The sequence below is a fragment of the Myxocyprinus asiaticus genome, chromosome 25, assembly GCF_019703515.2.
Source record: "Myxocyprinus asiaticus isolate MX2 ecotype Aquarium Trade chromosome 25, UBuf_Myxa_2, whole genome shotgun sequence".
Classification (NCBI taxonomy): domain Eukaryota; kingdom Metazoa; phylum Chordata; class Actinopteri; order Cypriniformes; family Catostomidae; genus Myxocyprinus; species Myxocyprinus asiaticus.
In genome coordinates this window covers 21,753,170-21,775,590 of record NC_059368.1, presented here as the reverse complement: position 1 = coordinate 21,775,590, position 22,421 = coordinate 21,753,170, and the positions used below count along the sequence as shown (strand labels likewise).

The 22,421-nt window shown below is 38.0% G+C and overlaps 2 protein-coding genes across 4 annotated transcripts; one reads left to right on the top strand and one right to left on the bottom strand.

The window, feature by feature from the left end:
• Window positions 1-1,671: 1,671 nt before the first annotated feature.
• LOC127415945 (multifunctional protein ADE2-like) lies at window positions 1,672-15,402 on the bottom strand. 2 transcript variants are annotated; one of them, XM_051654983.1, is made up of 15 exons: window positions 14,972-15,402; window positions 12,928-13,317; window positions 10,303-10,371; window positions 9,524-10,198; window positions 9,338-9,415; window positions 7,554-7,729; window positions 6,363-6,399; window positions 5,936-6,133; window positions 4,829-5,007; window positions 4,022-4,201; window positions 3,751-3,864; window positions 3,495-3,578; window positions 2,660-2,840; window positions 2,176-2,334; window positions 1,672-1,998 (listed from the first exon to the last, which is right to left on the bottom strand). In XM_051654983.1, exons 1-15 carry the CDS (start codon window positions 15,324-15,326, stop codon window positions 1,832-1,834), a joined length of 3,042 nt encoding a protein of 1,013 aa, XP_051510943.1. In that variant the 5' UTR covers window positions 15,327-15,402; the 3' UTR covers window positions 1,672-1,831. The 2 variants fall into 2 exon arrangements, with proteins under 2 accessions (XP_051510943.1, XP_051510944.1); XM_051654984.1 differs by lacking the exons at window positions 7,554-7,729; window positions 9,338-9,415; window positions 9,524-10,198; ... (1 more) ...; window positions 12,928-13,317; window positions 14,972-15,402 and adding an exon at window positions 6,537-6,701.
• Window positions 6,600-22,337, top strand: LOC127415947 (amidophosphoribosyltransferase-like). 2 transcript variants are annotated; one of them, XM_051654988.1, is made up of 12 exons: window positions 6,600-6,745; window positions 6,913-7,153; window positions 16,776-16,842; window positions 17,017-17,223; window positions 17,322-17,434; window positions 17,577-17,722; window positions 20,120-20,189; window positions 20,400-20,551; window positions 20,789-20,916; window positions 21,000-21,221; window positions 21,336-21,456; window positions 21,651-22,337. In XM_051654988.1, exons 2-12 carry the CDS (start codon window positions 7,026-7,028, stop codon window positions 21,815-21,817), a joined length of 1,521 nt encoding a protein of 506 aa, XP_051510948.1. In that variant the 5' UTR covers window positions 6,600-6,745; window positions 6,913-7,025; the 3' UTR covers window positions 21,818-22,337. The 2 variants fall into 2 exon arrangements, with proteins under 2 accessions (XP_051510948.1, XP_051510949.1); XM_051654989.1 differs by lacking the exon at window positions 6,600-6,745 and having other exon boundaries at window positions 6,888-7,153.
• The last annotated feature ends 84 nt before the right edge of the window (window positions 22,338-22,421 follow it).

Genomic DNA, 22,421 nt, shown 5'->3' with positions numbered 1-22,421 from the left:
TCATCTCCCGACGTGCCGTCCAAATCGAGTCCCCGGCTCGCAGTCCTGTCAGAGGCCTGAGCTTGAACACGCAAGTGTCTTTTAATGTCTCCAGAGTCTGAGGAATTTGATTTTGCCATGTTTACCTCAAAAAATAAATATGTAATTTGATATATCGAATCTCACCGGTTATAGCATGAAAATAATAAAAAAACCAGCAAAGTGCGCAAAGCTCTGCCTCATTTCTCAAAAGCATCCTAAGCCTAAATAGATTGTAGAATTCATCTTATGATTCATCTTAGAGGTGCTTAAGTATTTCCCATTATATCCTTTTTTGAAGTATCATCTGTTAAGTCCTGCTCCTTTAAATGTTCTGCTGGCTGCTAAATTCACAATTAAACACACAAACAAAACACAATATATGTTTATAACTGGAACAACAAGGCCTAAGGGAAACTGACCGTTTTCAGTTGTATTAGAAAATGTTCTGTGTTTCTTGACATGTCGTTATGGCTGCAACAAGCCCACAGCCATGATACCTCCTGTCTGTGTCAACTACATGCATATTCATTGATTTCACTTTTTAGGCCAATCAGGATTGTCATATGTAAATTTGAAGATCGTTAAAGAAGGATCAGTTGAGGTGGAGTGAATGGTGTAGAGAGTATAGAACTGATGAAAGGCAAGTCGCTTTAGGAACAGACAGCTACAGTTCGAGAGCTTGTATTGTGCTTAAGTGCATAAGAATAATCCTGATGTAGGTGGAAGGTTTGTCAGGGTGCTGAAGAATGACATGCAATCAACACCTACAACACTGTTGGCTCTGTACGGAAATAGCAGTAGGTTCCGTAGGGGTATGTACAGTGGACAGACCAGCACAAGATGTTCAATTGACCTCATGGAGGTTAAGGCTGGTCAAAACTTTAAAACAGCATCTAAATAGTGCCAATAATTATTTTAATAACTGTAATTGTTCTAAAAGGCATTTTTATGAAACGTAATTAAATGCTATTTTTATTACGTTTTTATTAAAAATTTTACAACATTTAAAATCTATTAAACATATCTGTACTAACAGTATAATGAAATACAATTTAAAGTCTAGTTGTGAAGGTGGGATTCAAACAACTGGTTTTCGTGCAACCCTGCATCCTGGGTTTTTCTCTCTTCCTATTGGCTTGTCAGCACTCTACACCTACGTGCCACTGGCCTTCGAAACCTCCCCGGTCGAAACTGGGCGGAAACATAATTTTGAAATGAAGACATCTTCCTGAGATATGGCTCTACCAGAAAGCTGAGATTCCCATCCCCAACCAATTAACAGTTGTTGATTTTTGTGTGTAAAAAATAACAAATGTTTTATGTATCAATGAGGCAATGCTAATTTGAGTCTAATGTAACTCAAGATTGTAGTTATTGCGTAATAGTGAAATACTGCACAAATTATTCAGATCAGAGTTAAGTTCTAGTGAGATTTCTTGTCTTAACAGCTAAAGATACATTGTAAAAAAGGTTTATGTACTTTTAACGACTTCAAGTGTTTTTCTTTTGTCAGGAGTGTAGGAATATTTTAAAAAGTGTGTGTGTGTGTGTGTGTGTGTGTGTGTGTGAAAGTGACTGCTATGCCCTTGCCTTTTTTTCCAAGGTTTTCATTTAATCATGCAGATTAGAAAAAGCATTAAGACAAATACATATATTTTAAGGAATGTTTATCGATGTATTTTACACCTGAAATTGAATTATTGCAAGGTCAGCATTTCACATAGGCTTTTTCAAAGGCAGTGACAGGTGTGTAGATCAATTATAAGAGGAAATTTACAAAGTGCTTTGTGGGAATGAAAACACTGGTCTTTTACAGGCTGCACTCTTGTAGTTTCTTGTCAGCCTGCTTCAGAGAGATCCAGGTGTTGAGCATGGAGGCCCGAAGTCTGGCCCAGACCAAGTGATCATTTAGACCCATAATCTGAGCTGCAAACTGGGCAGCAGCATCAGGAGAAAGAACTGTGGAGCAGCCCAGACCTTAAAAGGTTAAAGAGAGGATAAGAATGAGAGAAAGTTTAGCATGGGATACAGCTGTACTGTATGCCCACTTTGGACACAAACACACACTAAAGACAGACTGCACCTTACAGCAGATCATATACACATAACGAGTCACAAACGATCATTACTGAAGATATTTAAATCAAGCTGTACCACTTGGCATGCGAAGAGATGACCAGATATCCTGAGCACCCCAGTCAGGGGTAATAGGGGGACAATTAATAACAGGGTAGGCTGTGTTCCCTGAAATCACAGGACCCAAGCCATTACTTCTCCCTGCAACTGCAACAAAGATGGTGGGTATTCCATCACCTAAAAGGAGGGGAAAAATATATATTATTTAGCTATTAACATTATACTATAAACAAAAAGAGAAATTTATGTACTTAAAAAAACATTCTGGGTTGAAATGTGTTTGTGGGGGAGGGGTGTTCAGTCTTTGAGAAACAGAAAATATAAATGGCACAGAAATCTCTGATGTTTTTAAATGCATTTTACATAATTTTGGAAAAAAGCCATGAGGCTACAGTCTGTGAGAAGGGCATGCTTGTGCTGTTCTTACATCTGAAAACATGTTTGATATTTTTTACATATATATGAGAGCAAAAGTGTATAAGAATAAGGTAATCTGTCATACCCTCATATTCAGCTTTGATACGGAGGGTCTCATCAGGGCCTTTATGGGCGGAGGTGACTCGAAGGTGGCAGGGAATTCCATAGAAGGAACAAGCCTTACGGATCTTCTCACTGTGAGCCACGTCTGAGGTGGAACCCATCAGAACTACAACCCTTCCTTTTGCTTGTGACTCCAGGAGCAGCTACATGTGTGTTTGATTTGATTTGATTTGATTTGATGTGTGTACGCGCGCACACACAAACACAGCATTTTTTTGAGGAAAAAGTATCTTGTGATATTAAAGTTCATAAACTTTTTTGCAGTTGATAAACAATCTTCTACACAAAACAGTGGACCCGAGGGGTTATGCACAGTTATAATAAAGACAGTGCTACTGGAGAAAAGAGACTTCCTCAAAAACAACAGATTCAATGAAAATTAACAGCCAGAAAAGGTTGTGAGGTTCATTTAGAGAATGAGAAAAGTTCATTTAGGTGTTGTGAAAGAATGTGTTTTTATAGAAGAGAGAAGAATGATAAGGTCGCAAGGGTCCTCATGCTGTTAACAGAGGTGAAAGCTACAACTGATTTGGGTGAACTAAGAAAATATTCCAAAGGTCACAGAGCTATATGTTTGTGTTCAGCTTCTTGAAGTTATTTATGATGATACTGACTACAGGTCTTGTTTAAACTTGAATATTTTTAATATGAATAGATTAGTCATTAGAATAGTGTGGCCTATATATAAACTAAACTGGAATAAGAATATAAGTGTAGAAATTGAAGAAAATGAAAAAATCAATTTTGTACATAATGGTGTGTAATAATCATCTTGTAAATAAACTATAGTCAAGTACCTTGACTCGCTCAGCAACCCACTCAAAGTTCCTCTTCACCATCTGCATGGCCTCAGGAGTGACTTCTTTTAGGTCACGGTACACCTACACAGAGAGCACTGTATTTATCTGACGCAGAACAACATCTGCTTTATCAGAATAAAAACATAAACTCTGAATGACTGCTAATTTTAATCCAGTACTACAAGAAGTAAATAAATTTCAGGCCCGACGTGGATAATTGTTTATTTTTTTATTGCATTGTTTGGGTAGTCACCTGTTTGTCTTTCTGCTGGCTGCGATCCCCAGCGGGCCAAAGTCTCCAGGAGTCGTTGTCAATCACATCAGCCAGTACAATCTCTTTAGTGATCACATTCACACCAAATTCTATCTAAAATGAAAAATGATGGATATTAAAACACCAATACCAAGACTAGTACACCCTACAGTCATTATTAGACACTAGGGCAAATAAAACATTTCAAGCAACATCAACAAATTTGAATATGGTTCCACAAGTGCTAGTTTAGTATGTTCTAGTTCCTTACTTTCATATCCACAAGAGTGCAGTCCTGTGTGGCCCAAGCCTTCTCCAGGACTTCAAAAATGGCGACTGTGCTTTTGCTCATGATGTCCACTTCACAGCGGCCAATGGTCAGGCCTGCCAGCTCAAAACCAGCCGCCAACAATTGTTCCTCTGACCACTGTGGGTCATTATTGGCATCATCCTGAGCAGAATACAGAGGAAATCAGTGGGACGATGGATAGAGGATGATAATAAGCTTCTTGGGTGTGACAAATTAACTTTAAAATATGTCTAACAGATCCTGTCTGACTATTGATAAAACTTCCCAAGGATCAGCCTTCTCAACTTGTTAAAGGAATATTTCACCCAAGAATGAAAATTCTCTCATCAATTGCTCACCATCATGGCATCCCAGATGTGTATGACATTCTTTTTTTTTCTGCAGAACACAAACTAATTTTTTAGATTATCTCAGCTCTGTAGGTCCATTCAATGGAAGGGAATGGTGGCCAGAACTTTGAAGCTCTAAAAAGCAAATATAGAATGCATAAAGGTAATTAATTTGACTCCAGATCAAACATTTTTGGTTTGTATTGAATGAACCCACAGAGCTGAGATATTCTTCTAAAAGTCATTGTTTGTGTTCAGCAGACAAAAGAAAGTCATAAACATCTGGGAAGGCATGAGTGTGAGTAAATGATGAGAGAATTTTCATTTTTGGGTGAACTATCCCATTAAATCTATAGTGGTGGATTTCTACATTTCTCACAATCCACCCATTAAATCTGAAATCTTTTTAAACTATATTTCCTAAATCATAGAACCTCACCTTAAAGAACATCTCCATCTTTAGAGGAGAGAAACGGTAACCCTCTTTGACCCCAGGGTTTCGTTTGAGGAAGGAACCCGTAGCAATCCGTCTGCAAACCCACTCAATGGGTATCATCTCACAGCGGGCCGCCACAAAAGCAGTCTCTGAATGTTGTCTGACAAATGCTGTTTTGAGACCTGAAAGTCGTCCATTCATTATTCACAGTCATCAACGTACGGTGTGGATCTTATTAGAAATGGCAAAACCACTAATAAATGTGCAGTGATGTACTGGCATTTTGTGCTGAAATGGTATCGGCAAAGTTATGTTAAGGGTTTCATGCTGGATGCTATTCTATGAACAGTGTGTAAAACCATTTAGACAACACACAACGCTACCCAGATACCACACACACACATCTCCAGGATGTCTGTTTAAGAGCACTTGATCTGGAAAGCATCGCATTCTAATTAGATCATTTTTACATAAATTCTAAATCCTAAATGTCTCAAAAACATCTGCATGTTTCTGAATGTCCTTTTGACAACAGAGGGGGAATGTCTAACAGACATATAGCCAATGAGCAAACAATCTAAAAACTTTTTCTTCCAGATGTTAACACACATCAAATAGACGTCTGGATGATATACGTGTGCTACCAGGATGTGTGTTGCAGAGTAGAGCAATGACTGCCAAAAGAGACATGTTCACATAGTGAAAGTTGGACATCAGTCTAAATAACCTAAACAAAGCATGCATGCATATTGAGTTTAATCAAAGGAAGCATGTCTAGGTCACAAGACTCTAATTTCCAGAGTGCAACCTTCATCATGAGCTTCACATGGGATACACACTTCATTTTACTAAAATTGCTGCGGATGTGGGAACTATTTTAAAAGTAACTTTGAATTGTGGGTCAACCTCATGAACTTCTTTGACACTGTACAAAAGCCATAAAAAGACAATGCAAAGTTTGTGCACTACTGATGCATAGCTGCAAGTCTGCAACAAACAGTAAGTGGATTAACATTACCTTATATATTTTAACACTGTGTAAACAAATTAACCTGTCTGCCGAATTATTGGATTAAATAATAATGATAATAATAATAAAAGAAATCTCACCAGCATCCTGCAATAGTTTGAACACACAGCTCGTGGTCTTATTGGCAATAGCTGCTTTGCCCTCCATCTGATCCTTCCGAACCGCATTGCCCGCTGTGATCTGATCTTTAGACTGGACCAGAACATGACTCGGTTCATCCACAAGCTCAAAGATCTGCTTGGTCTTACCCTCGTTCAGTTTCTGACCTAATTTCAGTTCTACGCATAAAAACAAAGGTGTTAACTGCACAACAACGGCGACATAAATCACTGCATACATAGACCTGATCAAGAAAGACTCGTAATGTTATCATTATGATTAATAACTTATCAAAAACACAATACAATTTAGTTTTATAACTACGTTGACATGCCACATGCGTGGTTTTGTATTTACTGCGCAACAACTACAATACATTACAATATAGGAGGGAGAAAGCAGACGTACCTGATGTGTTCGTCATTTTTGTTGAGGTTCGTTTTTCCTGGGGGGGGGAAAGGTTGAAACCTATTAATTTCGTTCAGCTTAACGTTTCAATAACCACCTGTGGCAAAGAGGGTGAACTAAAGAAGAAAAGCTAGTGTAAAGTATAGCGAGTAGCGACAAGGAGTGAAACCCAACTCATATATTTTCACAAGAGCAGCGCCAGTTACGAAACTGCCGATACATAAAAACCAATCAGAGTGATGCCATCTTAACCACGTGGGCAGAACCCCATCTCTGCTGTCTTTGAGAGACAAAACTTTTAACAACAACTTGTCTTTGATTAGGAGCAAACATCCATCCTGATCCATCTACGCAGTTGAAGTTAGGGGCCACGTGGCTTGCAGGTGTGGCGCGAGACTTCGAGCGTATTCCTCAGTTTATCAACCCAACTTTGTACATTTTGTGTTATTGATTTGACCAAACTCCCTTTTGAGAACTGCTATTTTCCATGTGCTCTCATTTGGATCCTAAATCTGGTGTTTTTATTCATTGGGGCACTTTTGTTGTTCAGGTCTCGCGCTGCATGCTCCACTGTGTGAGGAACGTGCTCCGTGTGAATTCCAGTCAGCGTGGAAATAACACGCTACGCTACAAACACAGGCAGACAAATCTACCGAGAAGGACATGGAGTTTGAGGAGTCGGGTATCGGTGAGGAATGCGGGGTGTTCGGCTGTGTCGCAGCGGGCGAATGGCCAACACAACTGGAGGTGGCACAGATTTTGACACTTGGGCTTGTTGCATTGCAGCACAGGTTAGTGTGATGCTGCTGTGCTTTCAGTCCAAGCTCTCACTTTTAGAACAAAAAGTTTTGCTCATATTATTTATAGGAAGATTTATGAAACCTGAACAGTCATCCGTTTTAATTTAATCTTGTTTTTTATATCCTGGAAACACAGTAACTTTTCTTAATGCCTGCATTGTATTTAAACTAATTATGTAGTACTCTTTATCGAGAAGGTGTCATATAAGTGCAACTTTTGCAATTGCTTGATATTTCTTTGTCTTACTGGTACGTTTTATAAACACTGATAAAGCCCTTTGTCCAAGGACCATTCATGAAATAACGGTTTGTGTACTCTACAGCAGTTAAACACTAATAATGCAATATTGGAATAACAGATCCATAGACTTCCATTGTCCTGTCATCTCACCGATTGTTCGGCCGTGATTGCATTAGACGCCATAGAGCACACAGAGGTGATCTCCATGATCGGAATGTATTGATCTCCCTCTTCTTTGCATCGGAAGTCTATATTCTCCGACCAGTCTGTGCTGCTTTCTCCATCATCAGTGCTCTGATGAAACTGTTTACTAACCAAACGGTCCCCTAGAAAGATATAGATAATAGTTAACAATGGTATGTAGGTCAAAGAATGAGTTTATTCAATATATAAAAATGACTCATTAAAAATACACAAATAATTGTTAGTTCATTCTTATTAAAAATGTATATTTTCTTTGTTATATCTTCTATTATTGTTGAATGGCAGTGTTCCATCCTTAAAGGGATAGTTCACGCAAAAATGAAAATTCTGTCACAATTTACTGACAGTACAGTACTGTCGCTCCAAACCTGATTGACTTACTTTCACCCATGGAACACAAAAGGTGATCATCAAACCTCAGGGGTTTTTGCCGCAACTTGTGACCAAACCAATGAGGTTTGATGTTATAAACAAAGCCGACATATTTGGTTTTTGGGCTTTATTAAAGGGATTGTTCACCCAAAATTTTAAATTCTCTCATCAATTACTCACCCTCATGCCATCGCAGATGTGTATGACTTTCTTTCTTCTGCTGAACACAAACAAAGATTTTTAGAAGAATATTTCAGCTCTGTAGATCCATGCAATGCAAGTGAATGGGTACCAAAATGTTGAAGCTCAAAAATGCATATAAAGGCAGCATGAAAGTAATCCATAAGACTTCAGAAGCCATATGATAGGTGTGGGTAAAGAACAGCTAAATATTTAAGTCCTTTTTTACTATAAATTTTCCTCCCTGCCCAATAGGTTGTGATATGTACGAAGAATGTGAATCACCAAAAACAAAAGAAGAATGTGAAAGTGGAGATTAATAGTTAAAAAAGGACATAAAATCGATCCATTTCTCTCCCACAGCTATCACATCGCTTCTAAAGATATGGATTCAACCACTGGAGCCTTATGGATTACTTTTATGCTGCATTTATGTGCTTTTGGAGCTTCAAAGTTTGGTACCCATTCACTTGCATTGTGAGGACCTACCGAGCTGAAATATTCTTCTAAAAATCTTTGTTTGTGTTCAGCAGAAGAAAGTCATACAGATCTGTGATGGCATGAGGGTGCGTATATGAGAAAATTGTCATATTTTGATGAACTATTCCTTTAATTATTTGATTTGAGTGAATAACGACTTAAATTTAATTCTCTTTACCACACAGTGATCATATCGCTTCAGAAGACTTAGATGTAGTCATAATTTCCAAGCTGTAACAATTACATTTACTATGGTTTTATGGCATTTTATTTTTGTCCTTTTTCGAGCTTGACACACTGGAGTCACTATTCACTGTCATAATAGCATATAAACCCTGTGAAGACTTTACCTTTTGTGTTCCATAGAAAGTCTTATGGGTTTTGAGTGATATTAGAGTGAGTAAATAATTACTTCTTTCATGAAAAATTCAGATAACTGAATAGGGCAGGGCTGTTCGGTTGTCAGTATGTTGTATTGTCTGTAAATGAAATCATATTTTTTTTTCTCTTTTATGGAAAGTTCATTGCATAGTCCCCTGTGTTTGTGATGCTCTGTTCTTATCAGTGTTCTCACTCCCATCTTGATTCTATTAGTCAGACTGTAGTTACATGACTATGTCAGACCTGAGCTCTACTCCTTTGCTGTGCATGACAACTTGAAATTGAGAGTGTCTTGTCATGAGAATATAAAGAAAAACCTTCATCTGAAGCCTTCCTCTTTCTTCCTTTGGTGGCCACCACCTGCACTCCTCTTGTGTATAATGGGTCTCCACTTTCTACATTGCAAACATATGGACACATATTAAGAGCAGGCAAATGAAAGTGTCATTACATGCAAACAATATAATTTTAGTATAATTACTATGGTGTTATAATAGTATTACCTGTGTTTCTTCTGTACTTTTGACCATTGTCACATATAACAGCAGTGATGGTGTCAGAGGAGAGATGCTGTTCATATTCTATCTGAGGACTGCTAACCATCATGGCATTCATTTCAGACATCCCAAATTGCACATTTGTCACTTCATCTGACTGCGTTAAAATGTTTTCAGTCCCAGTTTGATTCTGAAAAATTCTTGCAGTAATGGCAGAAGATCTCAAAGTGGCCTCATTCATTGAGGGCTGGTCATATCTAACCGCAATAATGTCATTATCCTCCTGTGGAACTCCAACCATGGACAGCTCCTCAAGATCTGGAGGACTAAACATCCTTCTAGGAGGCTTGGACAAAAGGGCATCTAGCTGTTCGTAAAACCTCATGACGCGGCGAGGATCTCCAATATCAGCCTTTCCTCTCTGCAGAGAACGGTAGAGGTATTTCAGGTTCTTATACTTGGTGCGACATTGTTTCCAGTCTCTTTCTACGCCCTGCTGAAGAAGCTTGCGTGAAATTTGCACAAAAATGTCTTTATTTCTGGTTGAGCCCTGTAGCTGTTGCTGAATGCCTTCTTCAGCCCAGATTTGAAGCAGCGCGGCCACCTCTTCCTCACTCCAATTTCTGCCAGAATCATGCACCGTGATTATGTTCATTTCATTTGCTGCTGCTGCTGTTGTCGCTGCAGACATGGTTAAGCATTGGATAGAAATGAGAGGTTTTTGTGAGGTGTAGTTTTGAAATAACATTTAATATTTCAGCTTTTGTAGCAGTCTTCTAACTCACCTGTTTCTCTTCCAATCAGTGGGTGGGCAGCAGTATTCATTATTGTTTGCATCTCTGCCAGACTTTCATCTTTAAAGGAGTAAATATGGAAATAGTGAAATCCTAGATTATGAGAAGCTGATGAACTTCACCTGGTTTTGCCTGAGAAACTAGATTTTACATTGGTCATCCAGTGACGACTCAATGTACCAAGACTGTTTATCGTACAAAAGTAAAAAATAAATAAAAATGGGGCAAGATGACCCCCCACCTGGGGCAAGAAGCCCCCCAGGGTACAGAATGTATGAAATACATCTGATATCATTCTTAGTAATATAATTTTAAAATTTAAGGTAAAATATAAAATCAAATATTTTATGTAATTGTTTTTCACAAAATGAATCTAACAATCTAAATTGTTCATTTAGATGGATAATTGAACTAACAATGACAGGCAAATCAAATAACAGAATCCCAGTCAAAGAGATTCATTTGAAAGGTAAACTTATTCTGTGAATTATATACTGTGCAGGCCTATGAATATATACATATAAAGACACCCATATTTTTAATTGAAGGCAGGTCATAATAGCAATACTATGAATACAGATTGAATTCCACTTAAATAGCCTAGTAGGTTATAAAGAATAGAGAAGATGTTTGAAATGTACATCTAACGCATGGAAGTATTTTACAATAACCCCATAAGTTAATAATCATTAAATTGGCATTTTTACCCCGGGGGGCATCTTCCCATCTTACCTTCAGGTCCGTAGCTAGTGGGGTGAAATATGGTAACGATTCTAGGGGCCCAAAGATCCAAGGGGTCCCACCAAAAATTCTAAACTGTATTTTATAGTAGGAAAGGGGCCCAGAGCAATATACAGCCAGGGGGCCATATGACCCTGCCTACCGTACCTACATCTTATATACAGCTGAAGTCAGAAGTGTACATGCATCTTGGCCAAATACATTTAAAATCAGTTTTTCCACAATTCCTGACATTTAATCATAGAAAACATTCCCTGTCTTTGGTCAGTTAGGATCACTACTTTATTTTAAGAATGTGAAATGTCAGAATAATAGTAGAGAGAATGATTTATTTCAGCTTTTATTTCTTTCATCACATTCCCAATGGGTCAGAAGTTTACATACAATTTGTTAGTATTTGGTAGCATTGCCTTTAAATTGTTTAGCTTGGGTCAAATATTTTGGGTAGCCTTCCACAAGCTTCTCACAATAAGTTGCTGGAATTTTGGCCCATTCCTCCAGACAGAACTGGTGTAACTGAGTCAGGTTTGTAGGCCTCTGCTCGCACACGCTTTTTCAGTTCTGCCCACAACTTCTCTATTAGATTGAGGTCAGGGCTTTGTGATGGCTACTCCAATATCTTGACTTTGTTGTCCTTAAGCCATTTTGCCACAACTTTGGAGGTTTGCTTGGGGTCATTGTCCATTTGGAAGACCCATTTGTGACCGAGCTTTAACTTCTTGGCTGATGTCTTGAGATGTTGCTTCAATATATTCAATATATCCTTCCTCTTGATGCCATCTATTTTGTGATGTGCACAAGTCCATCCTGCAGCAAAGCACCCCCACAACATGATGCTGCCACCCCCATGCTTCACAGTTGGGATGGTGATCTTCGGCTTGTAGGCATACATAACGATGGTTATTATGGCCAAACAGTTCCAATTTTGTTTCATCAGACCAGAGGACATTTCTCCAAAAAGTAAGATCTTTGTCCCCATGTGCACTTGCAAACTGTAGTCTGGCTTTTTATGGCAGTTTTGGAGCATTGGCTTCTTCCTTGCTGAGCAAAGGAAAAATTACTTGTGTCATGCACAAAGAATATGTACTAAACGACTTGCCAAAACTATAGTTTGCTAATATGAAATCTGTGGAGTGGTTAAAAAATGAGTTTTAATGACTTCAACCTAAGTGTATGTAAACTTCTGACTTCAACTGTATATATACAGTATATACAGCTCTGGAAAAATTAAGAGACCACTGCAAAATTATCAGTGTATGATAATTTTGCAGTGGTCTCTTAATTTTTTCCAGAGCTGTATATATTAACATAGGCTGAAGAGGAAAACTGACAAGATTATTTAGTGTTACTGCTTCACATGAATCAAACACTTGGCCAAATGTATTATTGGGGGAGGAGGGGTATTCATAAAAGGCACATATTGCATTCCATCTGCACTTTTAAAACTGTTAAGTCTGTGAACACATGAGGTAGACAGGCGTCATTGATCTCACTGTCTTTTCAGCATTTTGTGTTGGCTGCTGCATTTTTAAAATGCTGTGCAAAGTTAATGTGTCTAAAGACCCCGTTGTTCCATCCATTTCTGCTGTACTGTCTAGCTGTTATTGAATACAAGAATTCATAGTTTGTGCCATAATACTGTAACCTTGGACGCATAGCCTTTGACGCCAACAACAAAAGAAAGTTGATAAGCACATTTTTTTGCTATTCTTACTATGCACTATTATAGTTGCATTTTCTTGCTTGCATTTAGCATTATTTTTACCCTGTTGTCTACGACCCTATCAGAACTCACCAGTTGAGTCTTTTTCTAAAAAGACACTACTAGATTGTAGAACCCTAAAATAAAGTTTACAGGTATAATTAAAAACGTACCATCATCAATCTTGATAACCTGTTCTTTGTCAGGTTCACGCCTCATAGCCAGCTGGTCTCTGTCTGGTATTTTCCTAGGCGAGTCCTCCTCCGCAAAGCCGCCTTCAATATCTTTGCCATGCAGTATGCAATCAAGCTCAGCCCAGAACCTCATTGGACGGCCTTGGCTCTTGCTGACTTTGTAGTCGTATTTCAGGTTCTTGTATTTGGTGCGGCATTGTCTCCAGTCTCGCACCACGCCATGTTGCTGCTCCAGACGACGTGCCATCTCCTGGAAGATGGCCTTGTTTCTGTGGGAGCGTTGGAGTTGCTTGTTAACCTCCTTATCAGCCCAGACATTTAGGAGAGCACGGACCTCCTTGTCAGACCAGTGTCTGCCTCCTTCCAGCCCTGAGAAAGTAAACTGGTTCTCATTTAAAGGTGCACTCATTAATTTTTTGTTTGTCGTCTTGGACTGACACACTGACACCTAGCAGTATGGATGCAGCATCATTCAAACGCAGTAGTTTTTAGTTACTGATACTTCTGTAGAAATTCACTATTCAGTCAGCCATGATCAATTTAATTTGAGTTAATTGTCCAATAAAAGGGTGATTAATGAGATTAAGCGAGTAATATTCCACTGGTCATATGATTCCAACATAGCAGCCCCCATGTGCTTTTATAAGGTTACTGTTATGACTGGAGACTTCATCTCGTGTGAGTGCTCATGATTTTATACACGTTTCAAAATCACTATTTATTTCTTAAGGAGTAAAACTACTTTTAATGAGAAAAAAATTTAGTGCACCTTTAACAAGGTTTGGGGTCCTTTGGGGCAAAGTAACATTGGCTAAAATAGAACACAATGGAGCTGGAAACACCAATACCTGGATACATTAACCAACCATGTGGATTGTATTTTACTTCACCAGGTTTTTGATTGAGGTTTTTGATGAGGGGCAAAAAAAAAAAAATAGTTTGGTTTGGAGGAGGAGCATTACACAAAATTTCGAATAAGAGGCTTATTAAACTACTGTGAACTAGCCCCCATACAGACACTTAAAGTGTTCCGACTGTCAAAATAAAAGCCTGAGGGTTTTGTAGTTAAAGGTGCATGAATGAAATGCTTTACTATTGTATTTATTCTAAAAGTCAATAATAATAATTATTATTATTATAAAAATGTATTATAATTTTTATTTGTTTTCAAATTACAACAATATTTTGGGTTCCAAAAAATAACTGTGTGAATGAAAAGTGGACTGATATCTAATAACCATAGTGGAAAAAAAGAAATCTTAATCCTTTTACAAGTCCAGATACAAGTTGAAAAATTGTGCAAAGAAAACTGGCTTCTTTTCTACTTACGACTTTTACTGGAATTACTGTTAATTTTGCTGCTACATTATCCAGAAGACTAGTTAATAATAAAGTTTTTCTTAATATGCTGTGAACATTTATATTGAAATAATGTGTAGTAAAAGGTTTGTGTTTCTTTAAATATAAAAGAGTACCCCCAATTAGTATCACAGAGTGAGGTATAGATATTCTGAACTGATTATGAAAACAACAACAACACTGGATTCGGATTGGGATCGGCTGATACTGAGATTTCAGGGATCGGATTGTAAGAGATATGATCCCTATTGGCTAATGGACTTTCAGATGAAAGGTTTTAAAGAATGGTTTTATATTTATACATGTAGTTGAGATTTAGTTTAACAAAAAGGTTAAATAAATAGTTTAACAAATAATAATAACTTTATATAATATGAATATATAAGCTGCATTAAAAAGTGTGTGTGTGTGTGGTTCTAATCATGCAAACGTATAATTTATGTATAATAAATCTCTGCTTGCAAATCAGTTTTCCCTTTTAAGAAAATAAAACTTGACTTAACTTGAGAAACAAAGTATTTTTTCCCTTGACATATTGAATTAGGTCCCAGTTGCCAAATTGGTGTGTTTTGTAGTCTTAATAGAAACAAAAAGAGCAAAAATCTAATTATTCTGTCTTGAATGTTTCAACAAAATGTTGTGTTTTTAAGATTGTGAAAATTACCTTCCTGAAGACTTGCTTGGGAAGTAGACTCTTCTTCTGCCATGTAAGGCCTTTGGGTCAGTGATCTAGTATCTGCGTAAACTTGTTTGTAGACCGTCTGTGTAGGCCTCCAGTCTGGAAGAGCCATACTCCTACTCTGGGCCTTACACTCAACCCAGTCTTTACACACCCCAAGCTCTCTCAGTCGGCTTGAGATGGCCTCATACTTGGCCTTGCTCTCTTCCTCTTCCCATGCCTGTCTCTCCCTCCACACAGAAAGCAGAGCTTTCACTTCTTCCCCTCTCCAGTATCCAGCTGCTCCCCTCTGCTGCTTGTCCTCCCCAGCATTACTGTGTTGGGCTGTTTTAGGCTCCATGTTTCTAAGCTTGCCTAGAAATGGCTTCTGTTTGTTCACCTCTGCCTTTATCCTCTCTGCTCCCCCTCCCTGTTGACTTTAAGCTCAGTGTCCAAGGCAACCAGACGACTGAGCCAGTTAGGAACACCCACGTGACAGAGAACAGCCTTATGACTGGCTTAAGCTGTGTGCAGTGGGGGAGGTGCATGGAGGAAATGTGAGAAGTGGCTTGGCAAGTGAGCTGCACTTGCTGTGTCAGTTTCTCTCAATAAGACATCTGTAAAAGGCTTAAGAGGTGTTTGGTTGTGCTAAGAGCTGAAAGGGTTTCTGATCACAATTTTGAATGCCTTGTGTGTGTGCTTTATTCAGTCATTTATGAGTATTTTTATCTCCCCTCATGCTTTCAGTCCCGTCCCCCCCCCCCCCCCCCAATTCCTGATCCTCCCCCTTCCTCATTCTCACTCTACCTAACCGATTCACACAAACCTGTTTGATCTGCCTTTTATAGTCACATCCATCCACAGCCATTGACTCTTGCAACTGATTTGGCTTGATTTTAATGTTGTTTGTGTAAAATGGTGGAAGAGAGAGAGCAATGGGAGGGACACATTCTCTATCCTGACTGCAGTCTTGCCTAGGCATGTTGATACAGTGGGACCTAATTGCTCACTACATGCAATAATACGTCTTCAACAAAATCACTCCATGATCAATATATGTTAAATAGTTCAACCAAAAATGAAAATTCTCATCATTTACTCACCCTTATGCCATTCCAAATCTGTATGACGTTTTTTCTTCTGGTGAACACAAATGGAGATTTTTAGAAGAGTATGTCAACTCTTTAGGTCCATACAAAGCAAATAAAGGCAGCATAAAAGTAATCCATACAATGCCAGTGCTTAAATCCATATCTTTAGAAGCAATATGATAGGTGTGTGAGAAACAGACCAATATTTAAGTCCTTTCTTTACTATAAATCTCCACTTTCAAAGAGCCCTCCTAAATAAGCACCTATCTCTCCTGAGAGTTCTGCTTCTTTTGTTTTTTTCTATTTGCATTCTTCGTGCATATCGCCACCCACTAGGGAGGGAGGAGAATTTATAGTAAAAAAGGACTTAAATAATCATCTGTTTCTCACCCACACCTATCATATAGCTTCTGAAGACATAGATTTAACCAGAGTCATATGGATTAATCGGAGCCGTATAATTACTTTTATGCTGCCTTTATGTGCTTTTTGGAGCTTCAAAGTTTTGGACCCTGTTGACTTGCATTGCATGGATCTACACAGCTGAGATATTCTAAAAATCTTTGTGTTCTGCAGACAAAAGAAAGTTATATAAATCTGTGATGGCATGAGAGAGTAAATGATGAGAATTTTCATTTTTGGGTGAACTGTTCCTATAATGTAAATGTCTGTGTGGAATAACTGTATTAGAGGATTTCACAATACTTTTTGTTCAATAGGGGTCAAGAGAGTGCTGGAATTGTCACAAGCACTGGAACAAATCCACCGATATACACCACTCTGAAGGTAATGTAGGACTAATACAGCACCTTAATGTGTAAAACATCTCACTTGAAACAATCATTCCTCAAGGGCCAGTATATTTCAAATGTAAATTCAGCAATGAGGGCAAGATTAGGCATGCTTGAGCTCATTCTCTCTCTCTCTCTCTCTCTCTCTCTCTCTCTCTGTCTTTTGCAGGGAATGGGTTTAGTGAACACTGCTTTGAAACCTGAAGACTTGCTGAAGCTGCGCAATGGTAACCTTGGTATTGGACATACACGTTACTCCACCACTGGCATCTCAGAGCTGCAGAACTGCCAGCCTTTTGTGGTGGACACCCTGCATGGCAAGATTGCTGTAGCACACAATGGAGAGCTGGTCAATGCTTCTGCACTGCGCAAGAAGGTGGGTTTTGACTTTTAGGGATTACACGAGACTCCATATACAGCTTTGGAGGAGGAATGGGGGTTATTTTTTCCCTATTGATATAATATTTGTTAAAGGTTATGCGACATGGGGTTGGCCTCTCCACCTGTTCGGACAGTGAGCTTATCACTCAGCTCCTTGCGCTGACTCCACCCATGGAGGAGCTTGACACTCCTGATTGGGTGGCTCGGTAAATTATGCATTGCCATTCCCTTTACAAAAACATCTGATTGGATCACCACATTTAGACCCTCTCATATCAGTAGACTTACAGATTTAAAAAAAATTAAATCCACTTTGCATGATTTTTTTTTAAATTTTTTTTTTTGCAGTATTAAAAATCTGATGACAGAGACACCTACATCATACTCGCTGCTAGTGATGTATAAAGATGTGATCTATGCTGTGAGAGACCCCTATGGAAACAGGCCTCTCTGTATTGGACGTCTAGTGCCCATCTCCAAACTGCACAGCTCAGGTGCGTACAAACAAAGAGTAATTCAACATTGATGGGACAAACACCATTCAAACAACAGGTATGGGGTTTATACAGGTACATCTTCGTTCAAAATAAGGTTTGTGAATATATGCAGTGTAAATAGGGCCTGAACGTTCTGTGTATATATACATATGTTAAAGGTATAGTTCACCCAAAAATGAAAATTCTCTCATAATTTTCTCACCTTCATGCCATCTCAGATGTGTATGACTGACTTTCTTCTGCTGAACACTGATTTTTAGAAGAATATTTCAGCTCTGTAGGTCCATACAATGCAAATGAATGGGTGCCAAAACTTTGAAGCTCCAAAATGCACATAAAGAGTAAAAAAGTAATCCATAACACTCCAGTGGTTAAATCCATATATTCTGAAGTGATATAAGTGTGGGTGAGAAAAAGATCAATATTTAAGTCATTTTTTACTATCACTTTCACTTTTACATTCTTCTTCTTTTGTTTATTGATTTGCATTCTTCATGCATATCGCCACCTCTGGGCAGGGAGTAAAATTTATGGTTAAACATTTATCCGTTTCTCACACACTCCTATCATATCGCTTCAAAAGACATGGATTTATCCACAGGAGTCTTATGGATTATTTTTTTGCTGTGTTTGTGCATTTTGGAGCTTCAAAATGTTGGCACCCATTCACTTACATTGTATGAACCTACAGAGTTTAAATATTCTTCTAAAAATCTTTGGTATGCATAAGAGTGAGTTAAAGGTGCACTCAGTAATTCTTTCCTCATTAAAAAAGTTTTGCTTTTAAAGAAGTTCATTGTACTTTTGAAACGTGTATAAAATCATGACCACTCACATGAGATGAGGACTCTAGTCATATCAGTAACCTTATAAAAGCTGTTTTATTCTACATGGTGCACGGGTGCCCTCAAGGGGGCTGCCATGTTAGAATCACGTGACCAGCTGAATACTACTCGCTTAATCTCAGTAACGTCTTGTTACTGGACACTTTCACTCTTGGATTAAATTAACCATGGCTGATTGCGAATAGTGAATTTCTACAATGGCATCTATAACTGAAAACTATTGATCATGAATAATGCTGCATCAACACCAATAGGTGTCACTAAGTCCAAGATGACACAAGAAAAAAGTTACTGAGTGATACTTTAATGATGAGATAATTTTCATTTTTGGGTGAACTATCCCTTTAATGTCAGCACATTTTAAGAACTTTGTCAGTGTATAGTAAGTGGTGGGTGAAAATGAACCTGATTTTGAAACTTGGTACTGCGGAAAAGGGCTTGTAGGTATTATTTAAATGCAGCCACATCATGCTATGTCATCATTGACAAATTTAAAGTAAATTCAGTTGTCACATCAGTCAGAAAAGCTGTGTTGTGCATGAATGTTCCAGTGGAGGATGATGCAAAATATGCAAGAGAATAATGAAGAGAGTAAAATCCTGGTTTATTCTTGATGCATCCTCAGACAAAAGATGTGCGTACCCTTGGTCGCAATCATCAATTAAGTTACAAAATATTATATTGTTATAGTTTGACTGTTGAGCTCTCATGATAAATTAACATTCACATTTCACATCTCCCTAGGGCACAGAGATTCTGGTCAAACATTATCCAGTTTTGCACCGAGGTCTATAGTTTTAATTTACCATCTGAATCAAAGACTGCCATATTAGACTGGTCAAATTTTTGGAGCTTCACAGTTGGAGGATACAGATAACAGCCATACAATATGAGATGATTGTTGCTAAGAAAATCATTGTCTTTGTGGAACTAAAAAGCAAGGCCTCTTCTTCCTGCCTGGCTAACAAAAACATCCACCTTACATATGGAAAGAATTAGATATAATATATCTGGAATTACAGCCAGATTTAATATAAAAAATGATTTACTTGTTTGCAGGTAACAGTAACAATTACCTAAATGTTTATATCTAGAAAATTGTATGAATACTGTAGGTGGTCATATTTGTCATAACATCCTTACTTTCTGTTACTGTGCCAAGCTATGCATTTTTGTTGTTGTTGTTGTTTTGAAGCACATTTTGATTGGCTATGGAAGGTTTTTCTGTTTTTTCTTTTCTCTTCTTTGTCCTTGTGATTTGTCTGTTGTTTACCATGGCGTTTTATAGTGTCACTTGTCCTTTTGAAATGGTAAAATGTGGAATAAAATATTAAAAATAAAAAGCTTCACATTGTTAGAATGAGATTGTGAGATGCAAAATGTAACGCTTGATATATTCATGTGGTGTCTGGGGTCTAATTATAAGAAGTACAGTATATCTTCATAACTAGGCATGTCACAGGCTGCTAAAAAGTTTGTGAGCTGCCTGTTGAGTATGAGAATAAAAAGAGAAATGGAACTAAACTCATTCCTAATTTTTATTGTTCAGGTGCTGGAGGAGACACAGAAGGCTGGGTGGTTTCATCTGAGTCCTGTAGCTTCCAGTCCATTGGAGCAAAGTATGCCCACAACATCATGGCAACCTTTACATTAAATTCAAACAGAATCACTCAATTTTATTTGGCTTTGATTTCTGCAAATATGTGAAAGCCTACTTTTCAGCATTTGGTACTCTATACTGTTTCTCTAAGGAGTTTCCATCCCAGAGCCTTAAGCTCAATTACATATTTTATTAATTAATTTGTTTGTTTCTTTTGTTCTTTTCTCAGGTATTATCGTGAAGTGCAGCCTGGAGAGATAGTCCAGATCTCTAAAAATGGAGTGAAGAGCTTGAGTGTTGTCCTACGCACAGAGGGAGACCCTCCTGCCTTTTGCATATTTGAATATGTTTACTTTGCCAGGCCAGACTCTATATTTGAAGGCAAGTTCATGTTTAAAATTGTCTTTCTGGGTAATAGTAATTATTTTAAACAAAAGTGAACTGTTATAATTAATCAGAATTGAGCAGAATTGTTGTTTTTGAAAAGGTTAGTAATAGGATTGTAATGATCTAGTAATAACAAAGTATTTTTCCCATCGTGCCATGATCATCTTACAGTGCAGACAATGTTTATGAGGTTAATCCTAGGTGAAATAAATGTCTGTTACCATATTGCAGGTCAGATGGTATATATTGCGAGGCAGCGCTGTGGACGGCAATTGGCGATTGAGGCCCCCACTGATGCTGATGTAGTCAGCACTGTTCCAGAATCAGCCACACCTGCAGCATTAGGATACGCACAAGAGGTAATAAGCATGCTATTCATATTTGTGTTATTGCTTTATATCAAGAGATATTATAAAGTTTCACATTTGTCTCTCTAATGTAGTCCGGACTTCCATATGTAGAGGTACTGTGTAAGAACCGTTATGTGGGCAGAACGTTCATTCAACCAAATACTCGACTGCGTCAGCTTGGAGTAGCCAAAAAGTTTGGAGTTTTGACTGACAACTTTGCTGGCAAACGAGTGGTGCTTATTGATGATTCTATTGTCAGGGGCAACACAATCTCCCCTATTATTAAACTGCTCAAGGAAGCAGGTGCAACAGAGGTAAGATTCATTCAAATGTTATAAATCACATACATAACCCTTTTTTTAGTATGTTTGCTGCTTTGGTCTCTTTTCATCTGCATGATGTCTTTGTGTATGGGCTTGACCTCACAGGTCCACATTCGAGTTGCATCACCTCCAATCCGGTTCCCATGCTACATGGGCATCAACATTCCTACCAAAGAGGAGCTAATTGCTAACAAACCAGAGTTTGAGGATTTAGCTGGCTATATTGGTACGTCAGAACAATGCAAAAAATTTGCTTAAGCGCTAGGGTTTTAGAATTACAATTTATGAAAGAACCATACAAACTCTGCTTTCCATTATGGAAATAGAGATTTGTAATTACTGGCAATTGTGCATGTGGACCACAAAGGTTCTTCAGAATGTGATGTACATTCTTTTAATGTTGTTTTTGCTTTTGAGAAGGTGCTACAAGTGTGCGTTACCTGTCTGTTGAAGGCCTGGTGTCTGCTGTTCAAGGTGGGATAGAGTCACATGGGAAAGATGAGAGGATCAGCTCTAGCACTAAAACTAGACTTGGCCACTGCACAGCCTGCCTTACAGGCAAGTACCCTGTGGAGCTGGAGTGGTGAATTGCAGGCCTTCAAACTGCTGTTCAAATCAATGTCTTATTAACAGAGTACTTCTGTACAGAATTAATATACATGCCACTTTATGACTTAAAACTCAAACTGTGGTGCTAGTTAATGCCTTAACATAGGTCAAAGCATTTGTAAATGTTATAGATATTGTCTAAAAAGGCAGCCCATGAACAGAGTTGGAACTAAAAATATAATCATATGGATCTATTTTGAATTCTCAAACATTCCTTTAAAAGTGTTCCTTGAAATTCTTGCTGGTGATATCAATTCAACTAAGACCTAGAGTTCATTCTCACCTTCAAAACATTATATCTTGTAACATTCCTTTGAGAATTTATATTTCACTATCTCTGTTAGCGTATCTGAGGAAGTTTTGTATCACTGTAAGTTGTCCTACTCTTTCAAGACATATTTTCCCACTATTCTATTAATCCTCAACGCAAAAAACAAACAAAACTTTTGTATGTGAAATGCACATGTTTATTAGAATTAAAAGTTTGTTTAAAAATAAGAGTCTGAATTATTTACAAACATACAATAAGTCAACACACATGAAATTGGACCCTGTTGATAGAAATGTATTAAAAAATCTATT

What these genes read in the sequence shown, in the direction of transcription:
- LOC127415947 (XM_051654988.1), top strand. Translation starts at nt 7,026, where the DNA reads ATGGAGTTTGAGGAGTCGGGTATCGGTGAGGAATGCGGGGTGTTCGGC. An exon ending in TTCCAGTCCATTGGAGCAAA is followed by an intron (nt 20,190 to 20,399) that starts GTATGCCCACAA and finishes TTCTTTTCTCAG; the next exon opens with GTATTATCGTGAAGTGCAGC. An exon ending in AGGAAGCAGGTGCAACAGAG is followed by an intron (nt 21,222 to 21,335) that starts GTAAGATTCATT and finishes TTGACCTCACAG; the next exon opens with GTCCACATTCGAGTTGCATC.
- LOC127415945 (XM_051654983.1), bottom strand. Translation starts at nt 15,326, where the DNA reads ATGGAGCCTAAAACAGCCCAACACAGTAATGCTGGGGAGGACAAGCAG. An exon ending in AAAGTACAGAAGAAACACAG is followed by an intron (nt 9,416 to 9,523) that starts GTAATACTATTA and finishes TTTGCAATGTAG; the next exon opens with AAAGTGGAGACCCATTATAC. An exon ending in AAAAATGACGAACACATCAG is followed by an intron (nt 6,134 to 6,362) that starts GTACGTCTGCTT and finishes TTTTATGCGTAG; the next exon opens with AACTGAAATTAGGTCAGAAA.